This window comes from Passer montanus, unplaced genomic scaffold, assembly GCF_014805655.1.
Source record: "Passer montanus isolate IOZ18808 unplaced genomic scaffold, ASM1480565v1 scaffold196, whole genome shotgun sequence".
NCBI lineage: Eukaryota > Metazoa > Chordata > Aves > Passeriformes > Passeridae > Passer > Passer montanus.
In genome coordinates this window covers 188844-205566 of record NW_024366547.1, presented here as the reverse complement: position 1 = coordinate 205566, position 16723 = coordinate 188844, and the positions used below count along the sequence as shown (strand labels likewise).

The 16723-nt window shown below is 44.8% G+C and overlaps 1 protein-coding gene across 8 annotated transcripts in view; it reads right to left on the bottom strand.

Annotated features, from left to right (window-relative positions):
- The window catches only part of MICU1 (mitochondrial calcium uptake 1), an 88869-nt gene that overhangs the window by 58111 nt on the left and 14035 nt on the right, over positions 1-16723 (bottom strand). For all 8 annotated transcript variants that reach the window (XM_039706690.1, XM_039706697.1, XM_039706696.1 and 5 more), the window contains 2 exons: positions 11151-11328; positions 5664-5826 (listed from right to left, as the gene is read on the bottom strand). In XM_039706690.1, coding sequence (XP_039562624.1) covers positions 5664-5826; positions 11151-11328 — 341 coding nt within the window. The remainder of the gene's footprint in view (positions 1-5663; positions 5827-11150; positions 11329-16723) is intronic.

Genomic DNA, 16723 nt, shown 5'->3' with positions numbered 1-16723 from the left:
CAAGCCTTTAAACCTGACAAAAGATAACCAACAAAGAGGGTCTGTTGCCTGATGCCTGGGATTTTTCTTTAAATTAGATAAAAAACCCCAAGATGCTGCAATAGGAATTGAGCATTTGTGTGGGCTGGTGAGTCAATGGGAACACTGCATGGATGGGGACAATCCCAGCTGAACAAGGGAAGGGAAGAATGGCATTACTGCACCTCTGCTTTTCAAAAGGCAGAGTGTTATGTTAAAGCCACAGGAATGTCTCTAAGTGCCACACTCCCAAGACAAACAGCCCCTGCCTGGGCTATTGTTGCTGAGCTGCAGGAACACAGGCTAATAAGCATGTTGAACCAGGAAAAAAGAGCTTTTCCACCTTTCACTGAGGAGCAGAGGCTGAAAAAGCATTCTCCCAGAAGTGCTTGAAAGGATTTCCTCAAGAGAGGCAGCAATGAAATCCAGGAGTCATTTCAGGAAGATCCCTGGCTGCCTCAGGCTTTCCTGGGACACACCCCATGGCCAGTCTGGATTGCAACGAGCACCCAGAGCTTCACTCGTCATTTCTCTTTAACAAACCCAGAGTTTCCACCATGATCTGCCCCAAAATACACTTATACTCACCTGAGACCCTGCACAACCCCTCACCTTTCCCTACACATCCCTTCTGCTCCTGCAGCCAAGGGCTCTGCACCAACCACTCACTGCCAGCAACATTTCAGTGACCTGCAATGGTTTCCCAGTCAGCTTCCTTGGAATGTTTAACTACCACTGTTTATTACTCCTACAAATGCTGCTGCCACCTACCAGGAGCCCCAAATAAACAGCAGCACTGCCATGGAGTATCTAAGCACACAGCACCACTAGAAATGTTATTTCAGAGTAGACTGACACCATTTACTCACCAATACCAGCAATATAGGCTGCTACTTTTATTCATGTGATGGTACTTTCACAGCACTCTAAAAATAAAAATGGTTCAATATAAAGGAAAAATGACTGAACACTCACTGCCTGCCACAATGGGGAAAAGGGGGTGTTCAACAGCAGAACCATACTCCCTGCATTTACTTCTCTCATTTTGGGCTGGGGAGGACATTTTCATGGAGAAGGAATGAATTACGTTAAGGAAAAAACACAGAATAACTTGTTCTTGCTGTTGTTCACCAATAGACAAATCTAAAATCAAATGCTTATTATATTCCTATTGATTAACAAAAACATACTTTCCGTGGATTTTCTCAAAGCCAGCTAATTACCACACTTGATAAATATGCAGTCAATTACTAAGCTCTTCATGTTATCTTGTAAAAATAAATCCATAGGCAGTAGGTTATAGACTGCAGTTCTAAAAAACATTTTAAAAACGAGCTTTCAGGAGAAGGGCAATTATATTATGCCAAGAACACAGTTGAGATCAATTAGAAACCACCATGATTTCCTCTGGGACACCAGCAGCTTCTCACTGATGGAAAAACCTTTTCAATTCCTTCCAAGTCTTGATATTCTTGTCAGATTTTTCAAATTATTTGGGTAACATTCACTCATGATCTGCTTTTTTCCCCCCACTACTTAATATATAACATAGACTCCTTTATTGCCAGCAGATGAATAAAAGGGCTAATTATGAAGACTGAAAAGCCTGCTAACTGTGCTTGTGATATGCCACATTATGGCAGGAGAAAATGCTGGAGCAAGCTTTCCCCTCCAGAGCTGTAATCCAGCTTCTGATTGTTGTATTCAGAGTATTTCCCCTCTGAATCTAAAATGGAATCTGCAAGCAAACAATGAGCTGCCTGAGACTTCCCAGGGGACAACAGCCTTGTGCTGGGGTTCAAGTCCAGGACTGTTTTGTTCCAGGAAGGAAGGATCAAGGGATCCTCCTGCTCATCTCCTCCTGCTCCAACAAGCCAGCCAGTCTCCCTGTGACACACGCATTCCTAACACAGCTGGTCAGCCACACCAACCTGCACTGTGTGGGAAGCTCTCCTTTATCTGACTTTCAGCACATAAACTTACATGTAAATGCATTTCTTCCTCCTCCCTGGCTCTTTTCCTGGGGTCTCATACCAGGCATGACAGGCTCAAAGATGATTCTTGCCCAGGCATTGTTTATTTCCCCAGAAAAAGAGCCTCACCTTGGTCAGGAGACAACCAGACTTACCTCTCACATCCCTGCCCTGAAGAGCTCTTCAGCAGATATACCAGGGAAGAAGAGAGCTCTCAGAAGGACTGGAATCCCAGAATCTCTGGCTTCCTTCTAGGTCTTAAATATCCCAGCTGACCACTTTGTGTAACTTTAGGGATCTGTACCAGCCCAGGGAGCTCTCCCCTCCTCATTATATGAGTGCTTGTCTCAGCTCCTGGCTGATGGTTGTACAGGAGATCAGATCCATAGTTCATAAACTTTAATCAAAATTACAAATAATCACTCATGCATTGTACCATCCCAGAGGCTTGTGCTCAGCTCCTCATGCAGTTCAGACATGGAAAACAAACCATTTCTACCAGGAGAAGCAAGCTGCACACTCTGATGCAGACACCAACAATGAGCTCTGTCCTTCACAGCTCCTCTCCTCTGTCACCATCCCCTGCAGGACCACAGCTGCTGCTTCTGCCTGGCCTTCAGCATCATCTTTGGGGTCTCTTGCACTCCAACAAAACAAATAACCCAACCAAAGAACCTTCCAAGAGTTCAGATATTTGAGTTGCTGCTCATTGTGTGGTGAAGCTTGAAATGCATCTTTCCTCTGGCAGGAGTCTGGGATAACCAGGGAGGTTAACACAGGAATGGAAGGGCAGGATTGATTTGGAAAGAACCTGCCTTCATGACAGCATGCTGGCATGAGACAGAGTAAGTATTTTTTACTTCTTTCAGTCCTTATTGCAAAGGCCATAGGAAAGCTGAGCATGACACAGCTCCCTCTTAGTCCAGGATGCTCCAAAATACTTTCCTCAGGAAAATGATCAGTGCAGAATGGACCCAGATAAACTTGGGGAAATGGAGGGAATCCTTGCACTTCCCACCAAAGACAGAGTATTTTCACCTTATTTTCAGCTGGTCTGGGACTGGGGTTCCAAGGAAGCACCAGGCAGGAAACTGCCATCCCTTCCCATCCACTGCTGGAGCAAAACTTAACCTCTCAGGTATGAGAGGACATAAGAGAAAAAAAAAATAAATACAGGACTGCAAGGAGAAGAAATCACCACCCACGCTTCTCCTGGCACTTGAACTTTCCAGATAGCACAGAAAGAATCTTTGTTTTTAAAGCAGCTTTCCAGTTTAATGCCATTCTTTGGCTTCTTCTGACAAACCACTCCAAGCTCAGCAAGCTCATGTCATTACTTAAGCACAGTTTGCCTACTTGGGAATGCTGTGGCAGGAAGTTTGACTGAACCAGAGAAAGCAATCTACAGGAGCTGAGGAATTGGCATTCATTTTCCCCAAGCTAGCAAAACACAGGCCAGAATTAAGCTGACACTTTATTGACAATAAATCAAACTTTCCCCTACGTAATCCATAAAAATGAATCAGGCACACAATACCCTCACAGTAGATGAGCAGTTTAAAAATAAATACAACAGGGACTCAGCTGCCTCGTTACTCCAGATCACTTATACTCCTCAGTGTTTTCTCTCCATAAAACAGCAGAGGCATTTACAAGAAGTTACTCCCTGAAATTACGACCTGCAGCTCGAGCACACTGAAGGATTACCTCCAAGAGGTGTCCCAGGAACACACCAGGCTACATCAGAACCCCAGGGAAGGCTATGGGATGAAGGCAGGATGCCCCAGCCCCAGTGGAGGGCACACCCAAGTCGTGACTCAGGATGAAAGCAGCCCCAGCATTTCCCAACTAACCTGTAACCTAAATTACCCTATGAGTCAAAAGCACCAGCAGGGTGTGAAGTACAGAACTCATCTGGCCAGCAGGTAGCACTCTTTGTTTTCAATTTCTGCTCTGAAAACCAGACCTATCTTCCTTTTTATTTTTTACTACCAGCTTTAAAAATGTTTCAGAGCAAGGTTATGGCTGGTTTGACTTTATTGCAGCAATAAGTGTTGTACTCTTCTACTGTTCATTATGTGTTAAAAAAAAACCCATTTACTGTGATTGTGATGATGTACAGAGCTGGTAAGGAACCACCATCCTTGAGTAGCTCCATCAAGAAGCAAATCCACAAAATTTCCCTAAGTGTTCTGAAGACAGATTTTTCAACTCAACAAAATCCAAGATGCCTACCTTCCTGCCCTGCCTGCTGATGGGCAGCCCAAGCTCAGCTTCCATCCCATTCCACGTGCTAAAAGCACCCAAGACCACTTTCTTCCCTTACAACTGCTGTGTGTCAGTGACTGGCAGCACTTGCAGGCACCATGGCTTCATGGGGCCACTTCAACAGCCAGGATAACAGTGGGAATACAATGGGAAGTGAGTGGCCAACACTGATTAATTATTATTTCCCATTAGTCACCTCTGCTTGTCTCTGAGTGAGGTGTTTGCTCAGCATTCTTCCACCTCTTTGCTGTACACACCCTAAAATGCACCAAGCACGTGGAAGAACTAAAAGAAGAATCAGATGTGTTGAAATGAAACACAGGATGTTTTCAGTTTTAAGCTCCCAGACAGGTGCTACTGCTTTTCCAAGTACAATTCAAGGAGTTTAACATAGACAGGATGGTAACCTACAGCCATTAATTCACATGGAAACTACAGCTATTTCCAGGGAAAATGGAAACCTAAATATCAATTCACCTACATACTTTAAACACTCATGTCAGGATTATTTTTTCTTCCCTCCTGCACACACTTCATATTGTTATTTTTGAAGCACAAGGGTACACAGTATTTATTTAGCAGCTGTCATCTAAGACATCAAAACAGTCTCACAATTTGGACATAAACCCCACACTCAAATATTTAACATTTGGGGGCTGAAGTTCTACATTAATGTCTGCAGAGACAAGGGAAGTTTTAATTTGACAAAAGCCTGTCTCATTCTTTGAGATACAATGTAGGAGACCAAGAAACATGAAACACCCCAAATATCAATCTCTAAAATGGAGACAAAATAATCTCTAAATGGAGACCCCAAACATGAAATGGAGACAAAAATCTCTAAAATGCAGCCTCCTGCTACCCCACCAACACCAAACATTCAGGACAGTTTTCCAGACAAAAGCAAGTGTCTCTCTCCCACTTTTTGATTGCCAACCCCCCCAGGTACCACAAGTGATGTGTTTGTCAGCAGCCCACAGGGAATTTGAAGATGGCAGAGATGAGCCCTACCCTGACCAGCAGCATCACATGGGGCTGCCTCAACCCCTTTGGAACCATTTAGGTTGGAAAAGACTCCTAAGATCATCGACTCCAGCCTTTATTGCTGATGTTTTCCTTGCCAAAGCAACCTCCTTTTGTAGGTGTAGGAAGTGCTTCAGTTAAAGGTAATATTCCCTTGTTAAATACAGGAGAAAGGCATCCCATCTCTCTTCAGGGGCTCACACTACAGTGCAACAGCATTTTGGGAAACATGAAAGCCCTCAGGCTAATTTTGGGCTTGGAGCAGGAGACCTTCAGGAGATGCTTCCCAGCCCTGGCAATTAGAGCTGGGAAGTTGACAGAGCAGGTGAGCAGAGCCTGGGGAGTATCAGCTCCCCTGATCAGCACCCACCCAGCACTCACTCTCTGGCTGCTTCTCGTTGGGGGTGATGGATCTCACAAAGTCCTGCGGGGTCATGAACACCTCGGACTCGCCGTGCTCGTTGATGACCTTCAGCGTGGCAAAGTACCTGAAGATTTTGTCTGGTGTGGAGTAGGCTCTGATCCTGTTCTCATATTCCATCACCTGGAAATGAAATTCAGCCAGCATTAGATGTGCACTGTCCCTGCCCCACGCTCACTCTCAGTCCTCAAAGATTTTTGCCACAGGACAAGTTGTGTGCAGCAACACAACTCTGGACTCTTTTGGCATTATTCCTTTCAAAAACCCTTTCAACACCCAGGAAAATTGGACATAGCTGCTGATGTCCCAAGATTAAGAACAAAGACTAAAAATATTTATTATTAATAAATTCAGACACTTCATGGTGGCAGAAGAAAAACAAATTCACAAAATCCCTGAAGGTGCTTTAAAAACATGAGCATAAGGAAACACACTGGCATCACATTTGTGAATCTCAAGCAGCCCAATATTTTAACCACAGTGTTGAAGGGTTTGATTTGTGATTAATATATGAAGTAAAAGAAAAAAGTCTTGGAAAGCTGGGAGAAACCTTTACTTTCAAGCAGAGTATTGGAAAAAATCACTTGGAGCCACAGCTGGTTGCTCAGTCACCCAAGCTCATTTTTTCCTCTATTCTATCACACTGGCAGAATTCCCCAGAAACTCAGTCCTCCTCACCAATCTGCTCCTTCCTAACTCTGCCAGCAGTGATTTTTTTTTTTTGGTACCTAGAATCAGTTTTCCCCCAAACAGCCAGAATTAATCAAAGAAAACAGACAGCTTTTCTAAACAAAATCCCACCACAAGGCCACAGGGGTGGAAAAAGGCACAGGCACCTACACTTCATCATGTATTAGCACAGAAAACTTTCCTCCTTACTTCAGCTTTTCAGTCCTGCATTATATGCTGTGTTTAACAGTCCATAATGTACTTGAAACCTGCAGCTGGCCAAGAGCCACAGGAGGAAAAAATCCCCACCAATGATGTGCTGCAAGAGAACAGGCAAGATCAAGGGTACTGCCAAGGCAGCTGTAGATCATTCCTGGCTTTGGTCCTGCTTCAGCCTTGTCCTTAAATTCCTGAACAACTTCCTCAGCCTGATGTTTATCAGACAGAAAACACCCTCTAGTTTTTCTTACTTCTAGGATAAAAGAGCCAAATGTTTCAAATCCCCCAAGCCAGGCCTTGGTAAAGCAAAGCCTCTCTCCTCTTTATTTGTCCCAGGTGACATTACCTAGAATGAAAATACCTAAAGCATTCTCCCCACTCCTCTCTACATCACCACAGCTCTTCCAGAATTCACATGTCCTTGCATCAACCATTACAGGCAGTTCCCTCCCTCCTGCAGAAGAAAGTTTTTTTTTTCCCCAGGCCCTTTGCACTTCTAATCAACAAACCTAATCCCACTTTTATTGCTTCAGTCTACAAGGTTCTGCACAGCTAAGGGCATTGGAATGAGGAAAATTGCTTTATTGCCAAGCTCCAAGTAAAAGATGACATCCACTTTTCCACTTCTTTCTGGCTTTGTCTACTGCTCCCACCTGGCAGGAGGCAGCTCCTTATGCCAAAGTGATCTTTTCACTTGTGGGTGCAGGCCATATCTCACTTCTGCCTGACCTGATCTCATGAATAACACCCCACCCAGCTTAATCAGCCAGAAACAGCTCAGTATTTTTACCTTCAAGGAAGACAAATAAAACAAGGACAGTATGAAACCCCAAACTGGAGCCAAGAGCAGACACCACAGAGCACAACCAGCTCCCTCCATCCACGGCAACCCTTCAACACAGCCTGCTTTCTAGCTAAAAAAACCATTAACCAAATTTTCCAAGCCTGTGGAAAATTTTATTGCAAAGCACTATCAATTGCTTTCCCTCAAGCCAGCTGGACACAACTCAACAACCCCACTGCTGCACCTGAGACAGGAGCCTGACATTCTGCCACTAAAACCATGTTCCATTTTACCCCAAGTGACTTCATATCCAATGGCTCTTCCCTCTGCATGTATTTTAAGCCCCTGCTAAGATGCTGCTCTCAGACTTCTTGCTTTCAGGTGCTTTTCTCTTCATGTTTAGAATATTTAGAGCATTACTACCACAGCAATAACAGCTTACTAACAACATGGGCTCAAAACCACATCTCCTGTCTCATCTTTCAGCACAGAAATGCAGTCTGGACCAAAAGAGTAGAATCTAAACTGCTTTTTAGCATCATCACAACTGAAATCTCACTTCTTCTACAAGAAGGGAGCAAATGCAGCCACACTTCTTCCCTTTTGCCTGCAGCTGAACTCACAATTACATCATTCTTGGTAATGAGCTAATCAGCTGGCAAAAACTGACAAATGTTGCAGCCCATCCCTCTGACTGCAAGGCTGGGTGCAACACGAAGCCAGGTCAAGAAGGGAGCAGCCAAGATGAGGGAAAACCTCATTTATTTATGACTGGGTGCTGAACATCAAGGGGTGATTACAAGGGTGGCCTGATTCCCCCAACACAAATGTGGAGTTAAGGGCCCAGGTATGTGGGTGCAGATAACCATTTGTCAGGGGATTTTGCACTGCTTCAAAGCCACCTGGACTGAAAATCATGCCAGACAAGTGTCTCCTCTCCTGACCTCTCACCTTTCCCTAGTACAAACCAGTCCTTGATGCAAGGAAGTCCAGGCAAAATTCTTATCCTGCCTCCAGAAATGCAGCCTCACGTAATCAGGCACTTTCAGAAGGATGATATGACCCAAAGGGAAAAATCCCTTTCTTGCATTTATTAGTAGAGCATGTACTGGAGGAGAAAGACAAGTAAGTAATCCCTGTTGCTCTACAAGAGTGAAGGTGCTGTTGAGACTGTCAATGTTTATGCTAAGCCTCAAGTTAAAAAAAAATAATTTAAAATCCAAATCCTATGCTGACATGAAAATAAAGCTCTAAATTAACATCTCAAGGCACAGAGCATCACCAGGGCCTCCCTGACTATGCAGCAGCACACATCTTTACAGGGTAAATTAATTAGGAATCATTTTCTTCGTGCTTCCTCCTGTGACACACACCCGAATGAAGGCTCAGCACGAGGAACATCCCAAGGCAAGATACCTGCAGGACCCAAACACTGCCAGTACATCTTGATAAGTCAGCCCTACTGCTGCATGAAAACACTTTTAGCAAGTTAATTAACACATCAGCCCGCCCCCATCCTGCATTACAGCTCATTAGCCTTCAAACTATATTGAGGCACTCAAGTAATTGTTTTCCTTTTCTGCCCTACATATCCAGGACCTACACACTGCACAGACACCTGCCTGGGAACATCCACACACAATCCCAACAGCTGTGAGCGCTTTATGCTTCACCCTGCCCCTCTCCCTGGATCACTGTCTAAAACAGCAATGTCAAACTTAATTTACTGCTTCACCACTAATCATCACCTTCATTAAAAGCAACATTAGGATAACAAACAAGTGTTAAACACTTCTAATTAGGCTTAATTTTTTCACAAGGAAAATCCCACGCTATTTTCAATTAATTATGGGAAGAGCTGGGAAGAGTTTTTACAGTGGGTGGTGGTTTGTAGAAGAGTCAAGGATCCCCGAGGTGCTACACAATTAGGGGAGCAGCACATCCTGGGAGCAGCCCCAATTTTGAGTCAGGAGCAGGGCACACCTTCCCCTGTCATCTGAGCCGGCCACATCCAAACAGCTCCCGGGGTGACTCACTGCAGCAACTGCTGCTCAAACAGCAGGCACCTGGGACAATACCTGGCACATCCTGCCTTTAAAGAGCTTTTGCAACATTGGCATTCAGGCCACACGAGGTACATTCTGTCTGGAGGCTGCAGAGAAAAGCTTTGTGTTGGCACAAAGATGATGAGGGCTGTCCCCAGGGAAATCGCTGCTCCTGAGCTCCTGCTGTTGGAGAAGGCTGACTGGGATGAGAAGGGATCCAGGCCACACACTATTCCCATCTTTTGGGCACACCTGGCTTGTGTCTTATTTGGAAATCATGGTCAGATTCCTCCCTGCCTAGTTTGGGAAGGAAAGAGCTGGTCAACACAGGCACATCTCAAACAACTGGAACAATAGTTCTTGCATGTAAAAAACTTCCTCTGGCTTCCCCAGCCAGCAGCCACATCAGACAAAAATCAATCTTTACACTCACGGTATTCAAAAGTGAGAGTGTGGGTGGAGGTGGACTGTGGTTTGATCTTTGTAACCTGCCTCCATCTGCTAACACTGGAAAAAACCAATAACCTGCTTTTCTTGAGTGGTACTGGCAAAAGCTGAAGTTGTCAGAGCACCTGACACCCAGCTGCCATGAAAATTAGCAGCTTCCAAGAACCCACATTCCTGGACAATTCTGAATATCTCAGCACAGTATCTTACTACATCACTGAGCTGCCACCAACATGTCACAACAGGAGAGAGTCTGGAGCCCCAAATACCATGGGGCACTTGAAATCTCAAGTTGTGTAATCTTTTCTGACCAGGAACCAAAATGATTCAGCAGCTCTAAAGGAAACAGCTCTTAATTTTTCATGAGAAGCTGTTAAGCCACTATATATGACTACCCACAATTTAACAGCTAATGAGATGCAACCTCCAGAATACAGGCTTAAAAATAAATATCAGAAGCAAGTCATAACAAAATGGGAGTAGATGCTCTTCACAATTTCTTTCTCCTCTTTGGTGCTGCAAAGATATTACATCATCCAACGAAGCCCTATAAAACTGACATCTAGATGGGCTTAAAAAATAAAATACTGCTGTCTGCCAGCTCCCAGTTAGAGGACTCTGTCAGATCAAATTACACATCCTTTAATGACTGTGGTTTCAAATAGCACCAAACTTGTCAGTTCTGAGGTGCCCAAAGCTCCTGGAACTCCCCAAGAGTGAAGGCAGGTCACAAGCCAACAATAGAGTTTATTACTCAAGTTTTCCTCCTCTTGAAAATGTGTTTGATCTGAAAATGAAATAGCCAGAAGCATCAAGAGAGAGCCAGGACTAACCAAGAAGGGGGACTGAGCCTGTATTTCAAGAAGTACATTTGCACAGAATAATTAAATGAAGATTTAAAGTATACCTTTCCTACAACCCTCCCTTCCACATTCTCCCTCTACTTCTTCCTACATGCACTGTGTATATTCACAGGCAAAAGGATGGACTCAGACACACACGCTGAATATCCCAGATGGTTCAAAAGCTTTGGCACCAATTCCCTGCTTTGTATGCACCATCCTCACAGCAACCAGTGCAGGAGCCTTGATTATCTTGGACATGTAAGTGGAGGTGGGAAAAGAGGTCTCCATTTCAGAGGATCAGTGTTCTGTGCCTTCCAAATACACAAATTTCAGCCTGCAAAAACTCATAGCAACATGCTGAGAAAGTAGGCTCCCAGAAGAAAATAAAGACAGGTACAGAGCAAGCTTTCCCTCTTGCTAGATGCCCAGGTTTGGTACCTTGCGGTCCCTGAACCCGGAGCGCTTCTTCTTCTTCCCTTCCGGCGGCGCCTCCTCATCGCCCGCCGCCACCGCCCTCCTGCCCTCGCTGCTGCTGCTCTCCTCCTCCTCCTCGTGCTTCATCTTCTCCCCTGGCTCTGCCCTCGGGCCGTGTCTGACAGAGTCTTCTGCATAGGCCCTGTAACAGGGAGAAGGAAACAGCCGTTTAGGAAGTGACTGAGGGGTGCCACAAAATGGTCCTGCCAGGCTCCACCTGAGCACAGCACTGGTTACAGTTCAGGGGGGAGGGCTGCACAGCAAAAGGAAGAAGTGACCAGTCCCCGTGGAATTCAGTGTGCTTTCCCCTGTTGTAATCAAATTTCCACCCCACATCAAAACCCAGACTAATGGCCACAGTAAGTTTTCCCAGTCCAAATCAATCAGTGAATTATGACACCCTCTCCCAAAAACCAGACATGCAAGAAGCACTGTGAGAAAGGCATAGCATACCTCCTCCAGCACTGAATTCCACCTCTGCTTCCCCAAAAAGATGTATTAAGTGACAGAAATGTGTTTTACTATCAGCACTGCAGGATTCAGGATGAACAACCTTTTTGTTTCAGCTCAGCTGATTTATTTTCTATCTCCAGCAGCTGACAAGCTGTTTTATCCCCTTCTTCCACCAATGACTCTTCTAAACACCAGTGCTGCAGGATTTGTGACAACAAAACTGGAGTTGTTTGTCCTCAAGGTGCAAATAAAACTCTGGCAGAGCCCAGGGCCCCTTTCCCCTTGCTGTTCAAATACAAAGATCTTCAGTCAACTCTGTTCATAGACCAAGATTCAACACTTCAAATCACTCGGAATAGGGAGCAACTCGCAGAACTGCAACTGGAAATGGGATGATTAAATAAAAAGCAGGATAAATGTCTAAGCCAAACAATGCTCTGGCTTTCCCATGCTTTACTTGTAAAGCAGTTTAGAATCAGACAGAGCTCAGACCACATTAACATCAGTGAAATGATAATCTCTGAGGATCCCTTAACGTGTCACAAGCAACAAAGCCAACAGATTGACAAAATTATTTCTCTTTCTAAAGGACTCAAACAGCTCAGGGAAACATCCCAGCCTGCCCATAATTTAAGTAAATCTGCCTTTACTTTGCATTCCTGGTGATTTATTTTGGACTCATCACAGGGTATGGAGCTTACACACAGGTGCTGCTCCTTGGCCACTTTGGTACTGCCTGGAGCTATGAATGTGGTCATTTACAGCTGTGTGAGTTTGTTTTAAAAGGGCTGCCTGGGGAGAGAAACAAAAACAAACCAAGATTTTTGAAGTCTCCCAAGTTCTAAACAAAAGGCTACACATACTTCATCCCACCAGTTTCCTGGAAAACACAGATGTGCTATGTTATACTAACAGAAGAGAGTCTGTGTCTGTCTCCCCAGGAATCACAGAATCATGGAATGGTTTGGGTTGGAAGGGGCCTTGAAGATCCTCTCATTCCAACCCCCTGCCATGGGCAGGGACACCTTCCACAGCTTGCAGCAATCTCAGCACATCAGCTTCCAAGAAGGAGAAATGAGAGTAAGCGATCCATCAATTAAATTAAACGCTACCAAAATAAAAGACAGCTCTCTCCTTATCAGCATCCAATAATTCACTGACAGCACAGTACAAGACAGATGGGAATGGGCTAAAGAACTGCAAACGTCCACAGTACTGGTGGGAAGACACTTCATCATTTATGGAATGCTTTGGGTTGGAAGGGATCAGCTCAGACAGGGATTCAGAGGTTTCTAGTCCACAGTGGGACAGTACACAGCTCCTTTACAGGAGTATGATGTAATAAAATACACAAGTGTTCAGTGAAGAGCAGTATTAATCCTGCCTTTTCACATTAAAATGGAGTTTTACACACCTCCTGTTCTGAAAAGGCCCCGAGTCTCAATTTGCCAATATGTATTTGTGAGTCTTACAGCAAAGCACCATCTTTATGGTCTCCACTGAACCAAACTTTCAGAGACAGGACCAAACCTGGGTCCTCCACAAGTATCTTAAGGTAGGGAAATGCTTTCCCCAGAACAGTCCTGCAGCTGATCTCTCTTGGAGAGCATGAAGTCCATGCTGGCACTTATCCTGAAGCCTTTCCTGAAAGTTTAATCAGCACTGGCACACCCTTGAGGAGCTGTGGGTTTGGCTGAAAAATGCAGCTGCCAGCCAAGGCTACCCCAGCAGCACCGACATGGAAAGCCCTTGTGCAGGCAGGACACCCATCTTTAGTAGCTCTGAGGGAACCTCTTGGGAAAAGGGACAGAAAAGCAATAGGAAATCAATTGCTTATCTCCACAACTAAGGTGTTCCATAGGAAACATGCTGGAGAATAGCTGTATCAGGAAAGATTTGCTCCTGTAATGCTTGACTGACAGCTAGCAGACCAGGGAAGGGATAGATGAAATTGAAAAATCAAACTTTTTCAGCACATCCCACACATCTCTTCAATCCATCAGGCTGTCAAGTCAGTTGCTCCAGTGATACAGACGGAGGCTGTTTGAATACAGCCAGCTTTTTCCTCCCTCTGGTTTATCCAGGTAATTAACTCTGCTCCACAGTCAGATCAGCATCCAGGAAAAGGAGCTGAGGAGAAAGGCAGGGTCTGTAGGGTACTTCTCAAGCAAGGTTTTAACAGCTATTCCTGAATTAACCACTGAAGGAGCAGCTCTCTACGTGCACCTTCTCTGTGTATTTTACCACCCTCTGCTGAAATCCTTGGCTTCCAACAACTGCAACTTCCATACCTAGACCACATTAAAAAAAAATCTTTCAGTGCAGATGTCAGAGTATGGCTGGAGAAAAAGAAAGCTCATAGCTCCAGAAATATCCACCCTGCTGGACTTCCCTCAGCAAGTGAAGACTCTCTTCTCCTCCCCTGTTTGATGAGGCTGACTTGCCAATGAAATTCCTGGTGCTGCAGCTTCTGCACAAAAAAGGAAATGAAAATACAAAGCCTCCCTTCACTGTGTGCCAAGACCAGCCACCAGCCTTTCCCCACAGAGCGTGCCTGCCCTGGATGCTGAACCCTACTGCCATGCTTCAACCATTCTGATCTCTTCAGACTTTTTTTCCCTCCAGTGAACTGGATTTGAATAAAAGACTACTTCCCACCCACTTAGCAATATCTCCTTTGAATCCTTGGAGAAAGCCAACAATCAAGTGTAAGATTAGATTCCTCATCCTCCCCCAAAACACTGAGCTACCAGAGGCCTGCAATGATAAATTCTCTCTTGGGGAATCATTCTTTAAGAGAGACAAACATATGTAAACATAAGATATACATGCAGGAAGGATGCTGGGACTCACACTGAGCATTGGCACAACACTCCAAGTTGCAGGTCTTCCAATGAATCACAACACCTCCCTTGAAAGTATTTTTCTTCTTTGAATGACAGAAGCAGAACAGCATGAAAAAAATCACAAAACTTTGTGCCAGAGATAACAGTGCTCAGTTATTCTAATCCTGAAGGCAGCAGCAAAGTATTCAGCTATCAGCTGTTGCTCAGTCTCAGAAGGAAATGTAAGAGATGGGCACTCAGGAGTCAGCAAAGATGCCGCCAGCAAACCAGAGGCAGGAGGGAGGAACCCTGCCTGACACACATGTTCCTCAGTTGACTAAGAGTTGCCATTCTCCCTGTATGTAAACATCTGGGGACATCCCAGTGAGGTTTAAAAGCCACTTAAGACTTCAGGGCTTTCATGCTGTAATGCAAAAGCAAGTTAGGACACGACTTTCATAAAAACAGGCAACCTCCAGGGATCAGGAGAACTTTCAGCAAGGAGCTCTGGCTCATCCTCAGCTCAACCATATTCAGCACCTAAATTAGTTACCTGAAACTTTAATAAGGAATTCACCAAAGAGGATGAAGAGCCACAACCCATTTTTTCAGGGTGCTGCCACACTCACAGGGCTCTTTACCACTTTGCTTCCCACCTCATCTCTCACAGACACCAACAAAAATGGGCACAATGAATTTGTGGCAAGAACTTCACAAAGGCAGTAAACCCTAAGGCTGTGGTGTCCTGGCATTACCCCAATATCACTGTGAGCTATAAATCTGGCATTTCTTAATCCAGAAGATGCTGCTTTCATTTCCAAACAGAGCTCACCACAGTGGGGTAAGGGCTGTGCCCCCAGGATCTAGATCCTTTCCTTGCCCAATGTCCATGGAAAAAAGCTCCAATATCCAGCCAAAAGCCACTGGAGAGAGCACAGTGTTCTTTCAAGACACACACAGATCAATGTGTCTTGGAGTCTTTGGAAAAAGCCCTCAGCACAGCAATCTCAAGGAGAGTCTCTTGAGTGTGTCACCTCTCACAAAGAATTAAAAAAAGCATAGAATCACAAAATGGTTTGGGTTGGAACGGACCTTAAAGATCAGCTCACTCCATCCCCCCAAGATGGAAATGCACGAGAACTCTAAAAATAAACTCACATGAACAACACCTCCAATTTTTCATCTTCTCTCCCCTACATTAGGTTAAGTTGTACCTGACAGATCTATACCTATAAAACAGGTTTCTCCCCTCTTGGCTATGATTTATGTGGTTTCCTTTGTTTTACTACAAGAGAGATTTTTGAAGTCTCTGTTTCAGCTGGCATAAGATATTTCCAGCAATTCTCCCATTAAAAATGTATTCTAAGCAAATTGCTCTAAAGCCCCTGGGACATTGGTGCAAAAAATCAGTGCACTCTTAAACAGAGTTACAGAATCCCAAACCAGTTTGATTTGGAAGAACTTTAAAGCTCCTCCAGTGCCACCCCTGCCATGGGCAGGGACACCTCCCACTAGCCCAGATTGCTCCAAGCCCTGTCCAGCCTGGCCTTGGGCACCTCCAGGCAGCCACAGCTTCTCAGGGCACCCTGTGCCAGGGCTGCCCCACCCCCAAAGAGAGCAATTCTTTCCCAATATCCAAACAAATCCTGTCCTCTGGCAGTGGGAAGCCATTTCCTGTGTCCTGTCACTCCAGACCCTTGTCCCCAGCTTTCTTAGAGCCCTGTTAGGCACTGGAAAGGGCTCCAAGTTCCCCACCCCAATCTGCAGGTGAGCTCTCCCAGCCTGGCTCCAGCCCTGGCAGCAGCTCCATGTCCTCCCCTGGACTGGCTCCAACAAGGTCCATGTCTGAGGCAGCAATTTCCAGAGCAACACAGGTGTCTTCCCTTATTCTTACCACTCATTTATTTACAGGATAAGAAAAAGATCATTAAATATTTTCAGTGTGTCAGGAAGAGCACTGGTAAGATTCTGCTTACAAAGGTCACTCTGGGCCCCCAAAGGTACCTTTGCTCCCTTACTTCACTCAATGTTCGACTGATTAACAAGCTTCAGCACCAAAATGCAAATTTAAGTGCTTTCAGCGGCCCACAGATTCAGCCAAGAAGGCTTGTGACAAGAACAGATCTGCAGCCATTTCAAATGGGTATCAGGAACAAGAAAGTACAAGTTTTACACCAGGATCTGTAACAGAATATTTTTTACAAACGTTAAGCTTGCCACAAACTTAGGTTTAGTACTTCTCATATATTAGTGCCTCAT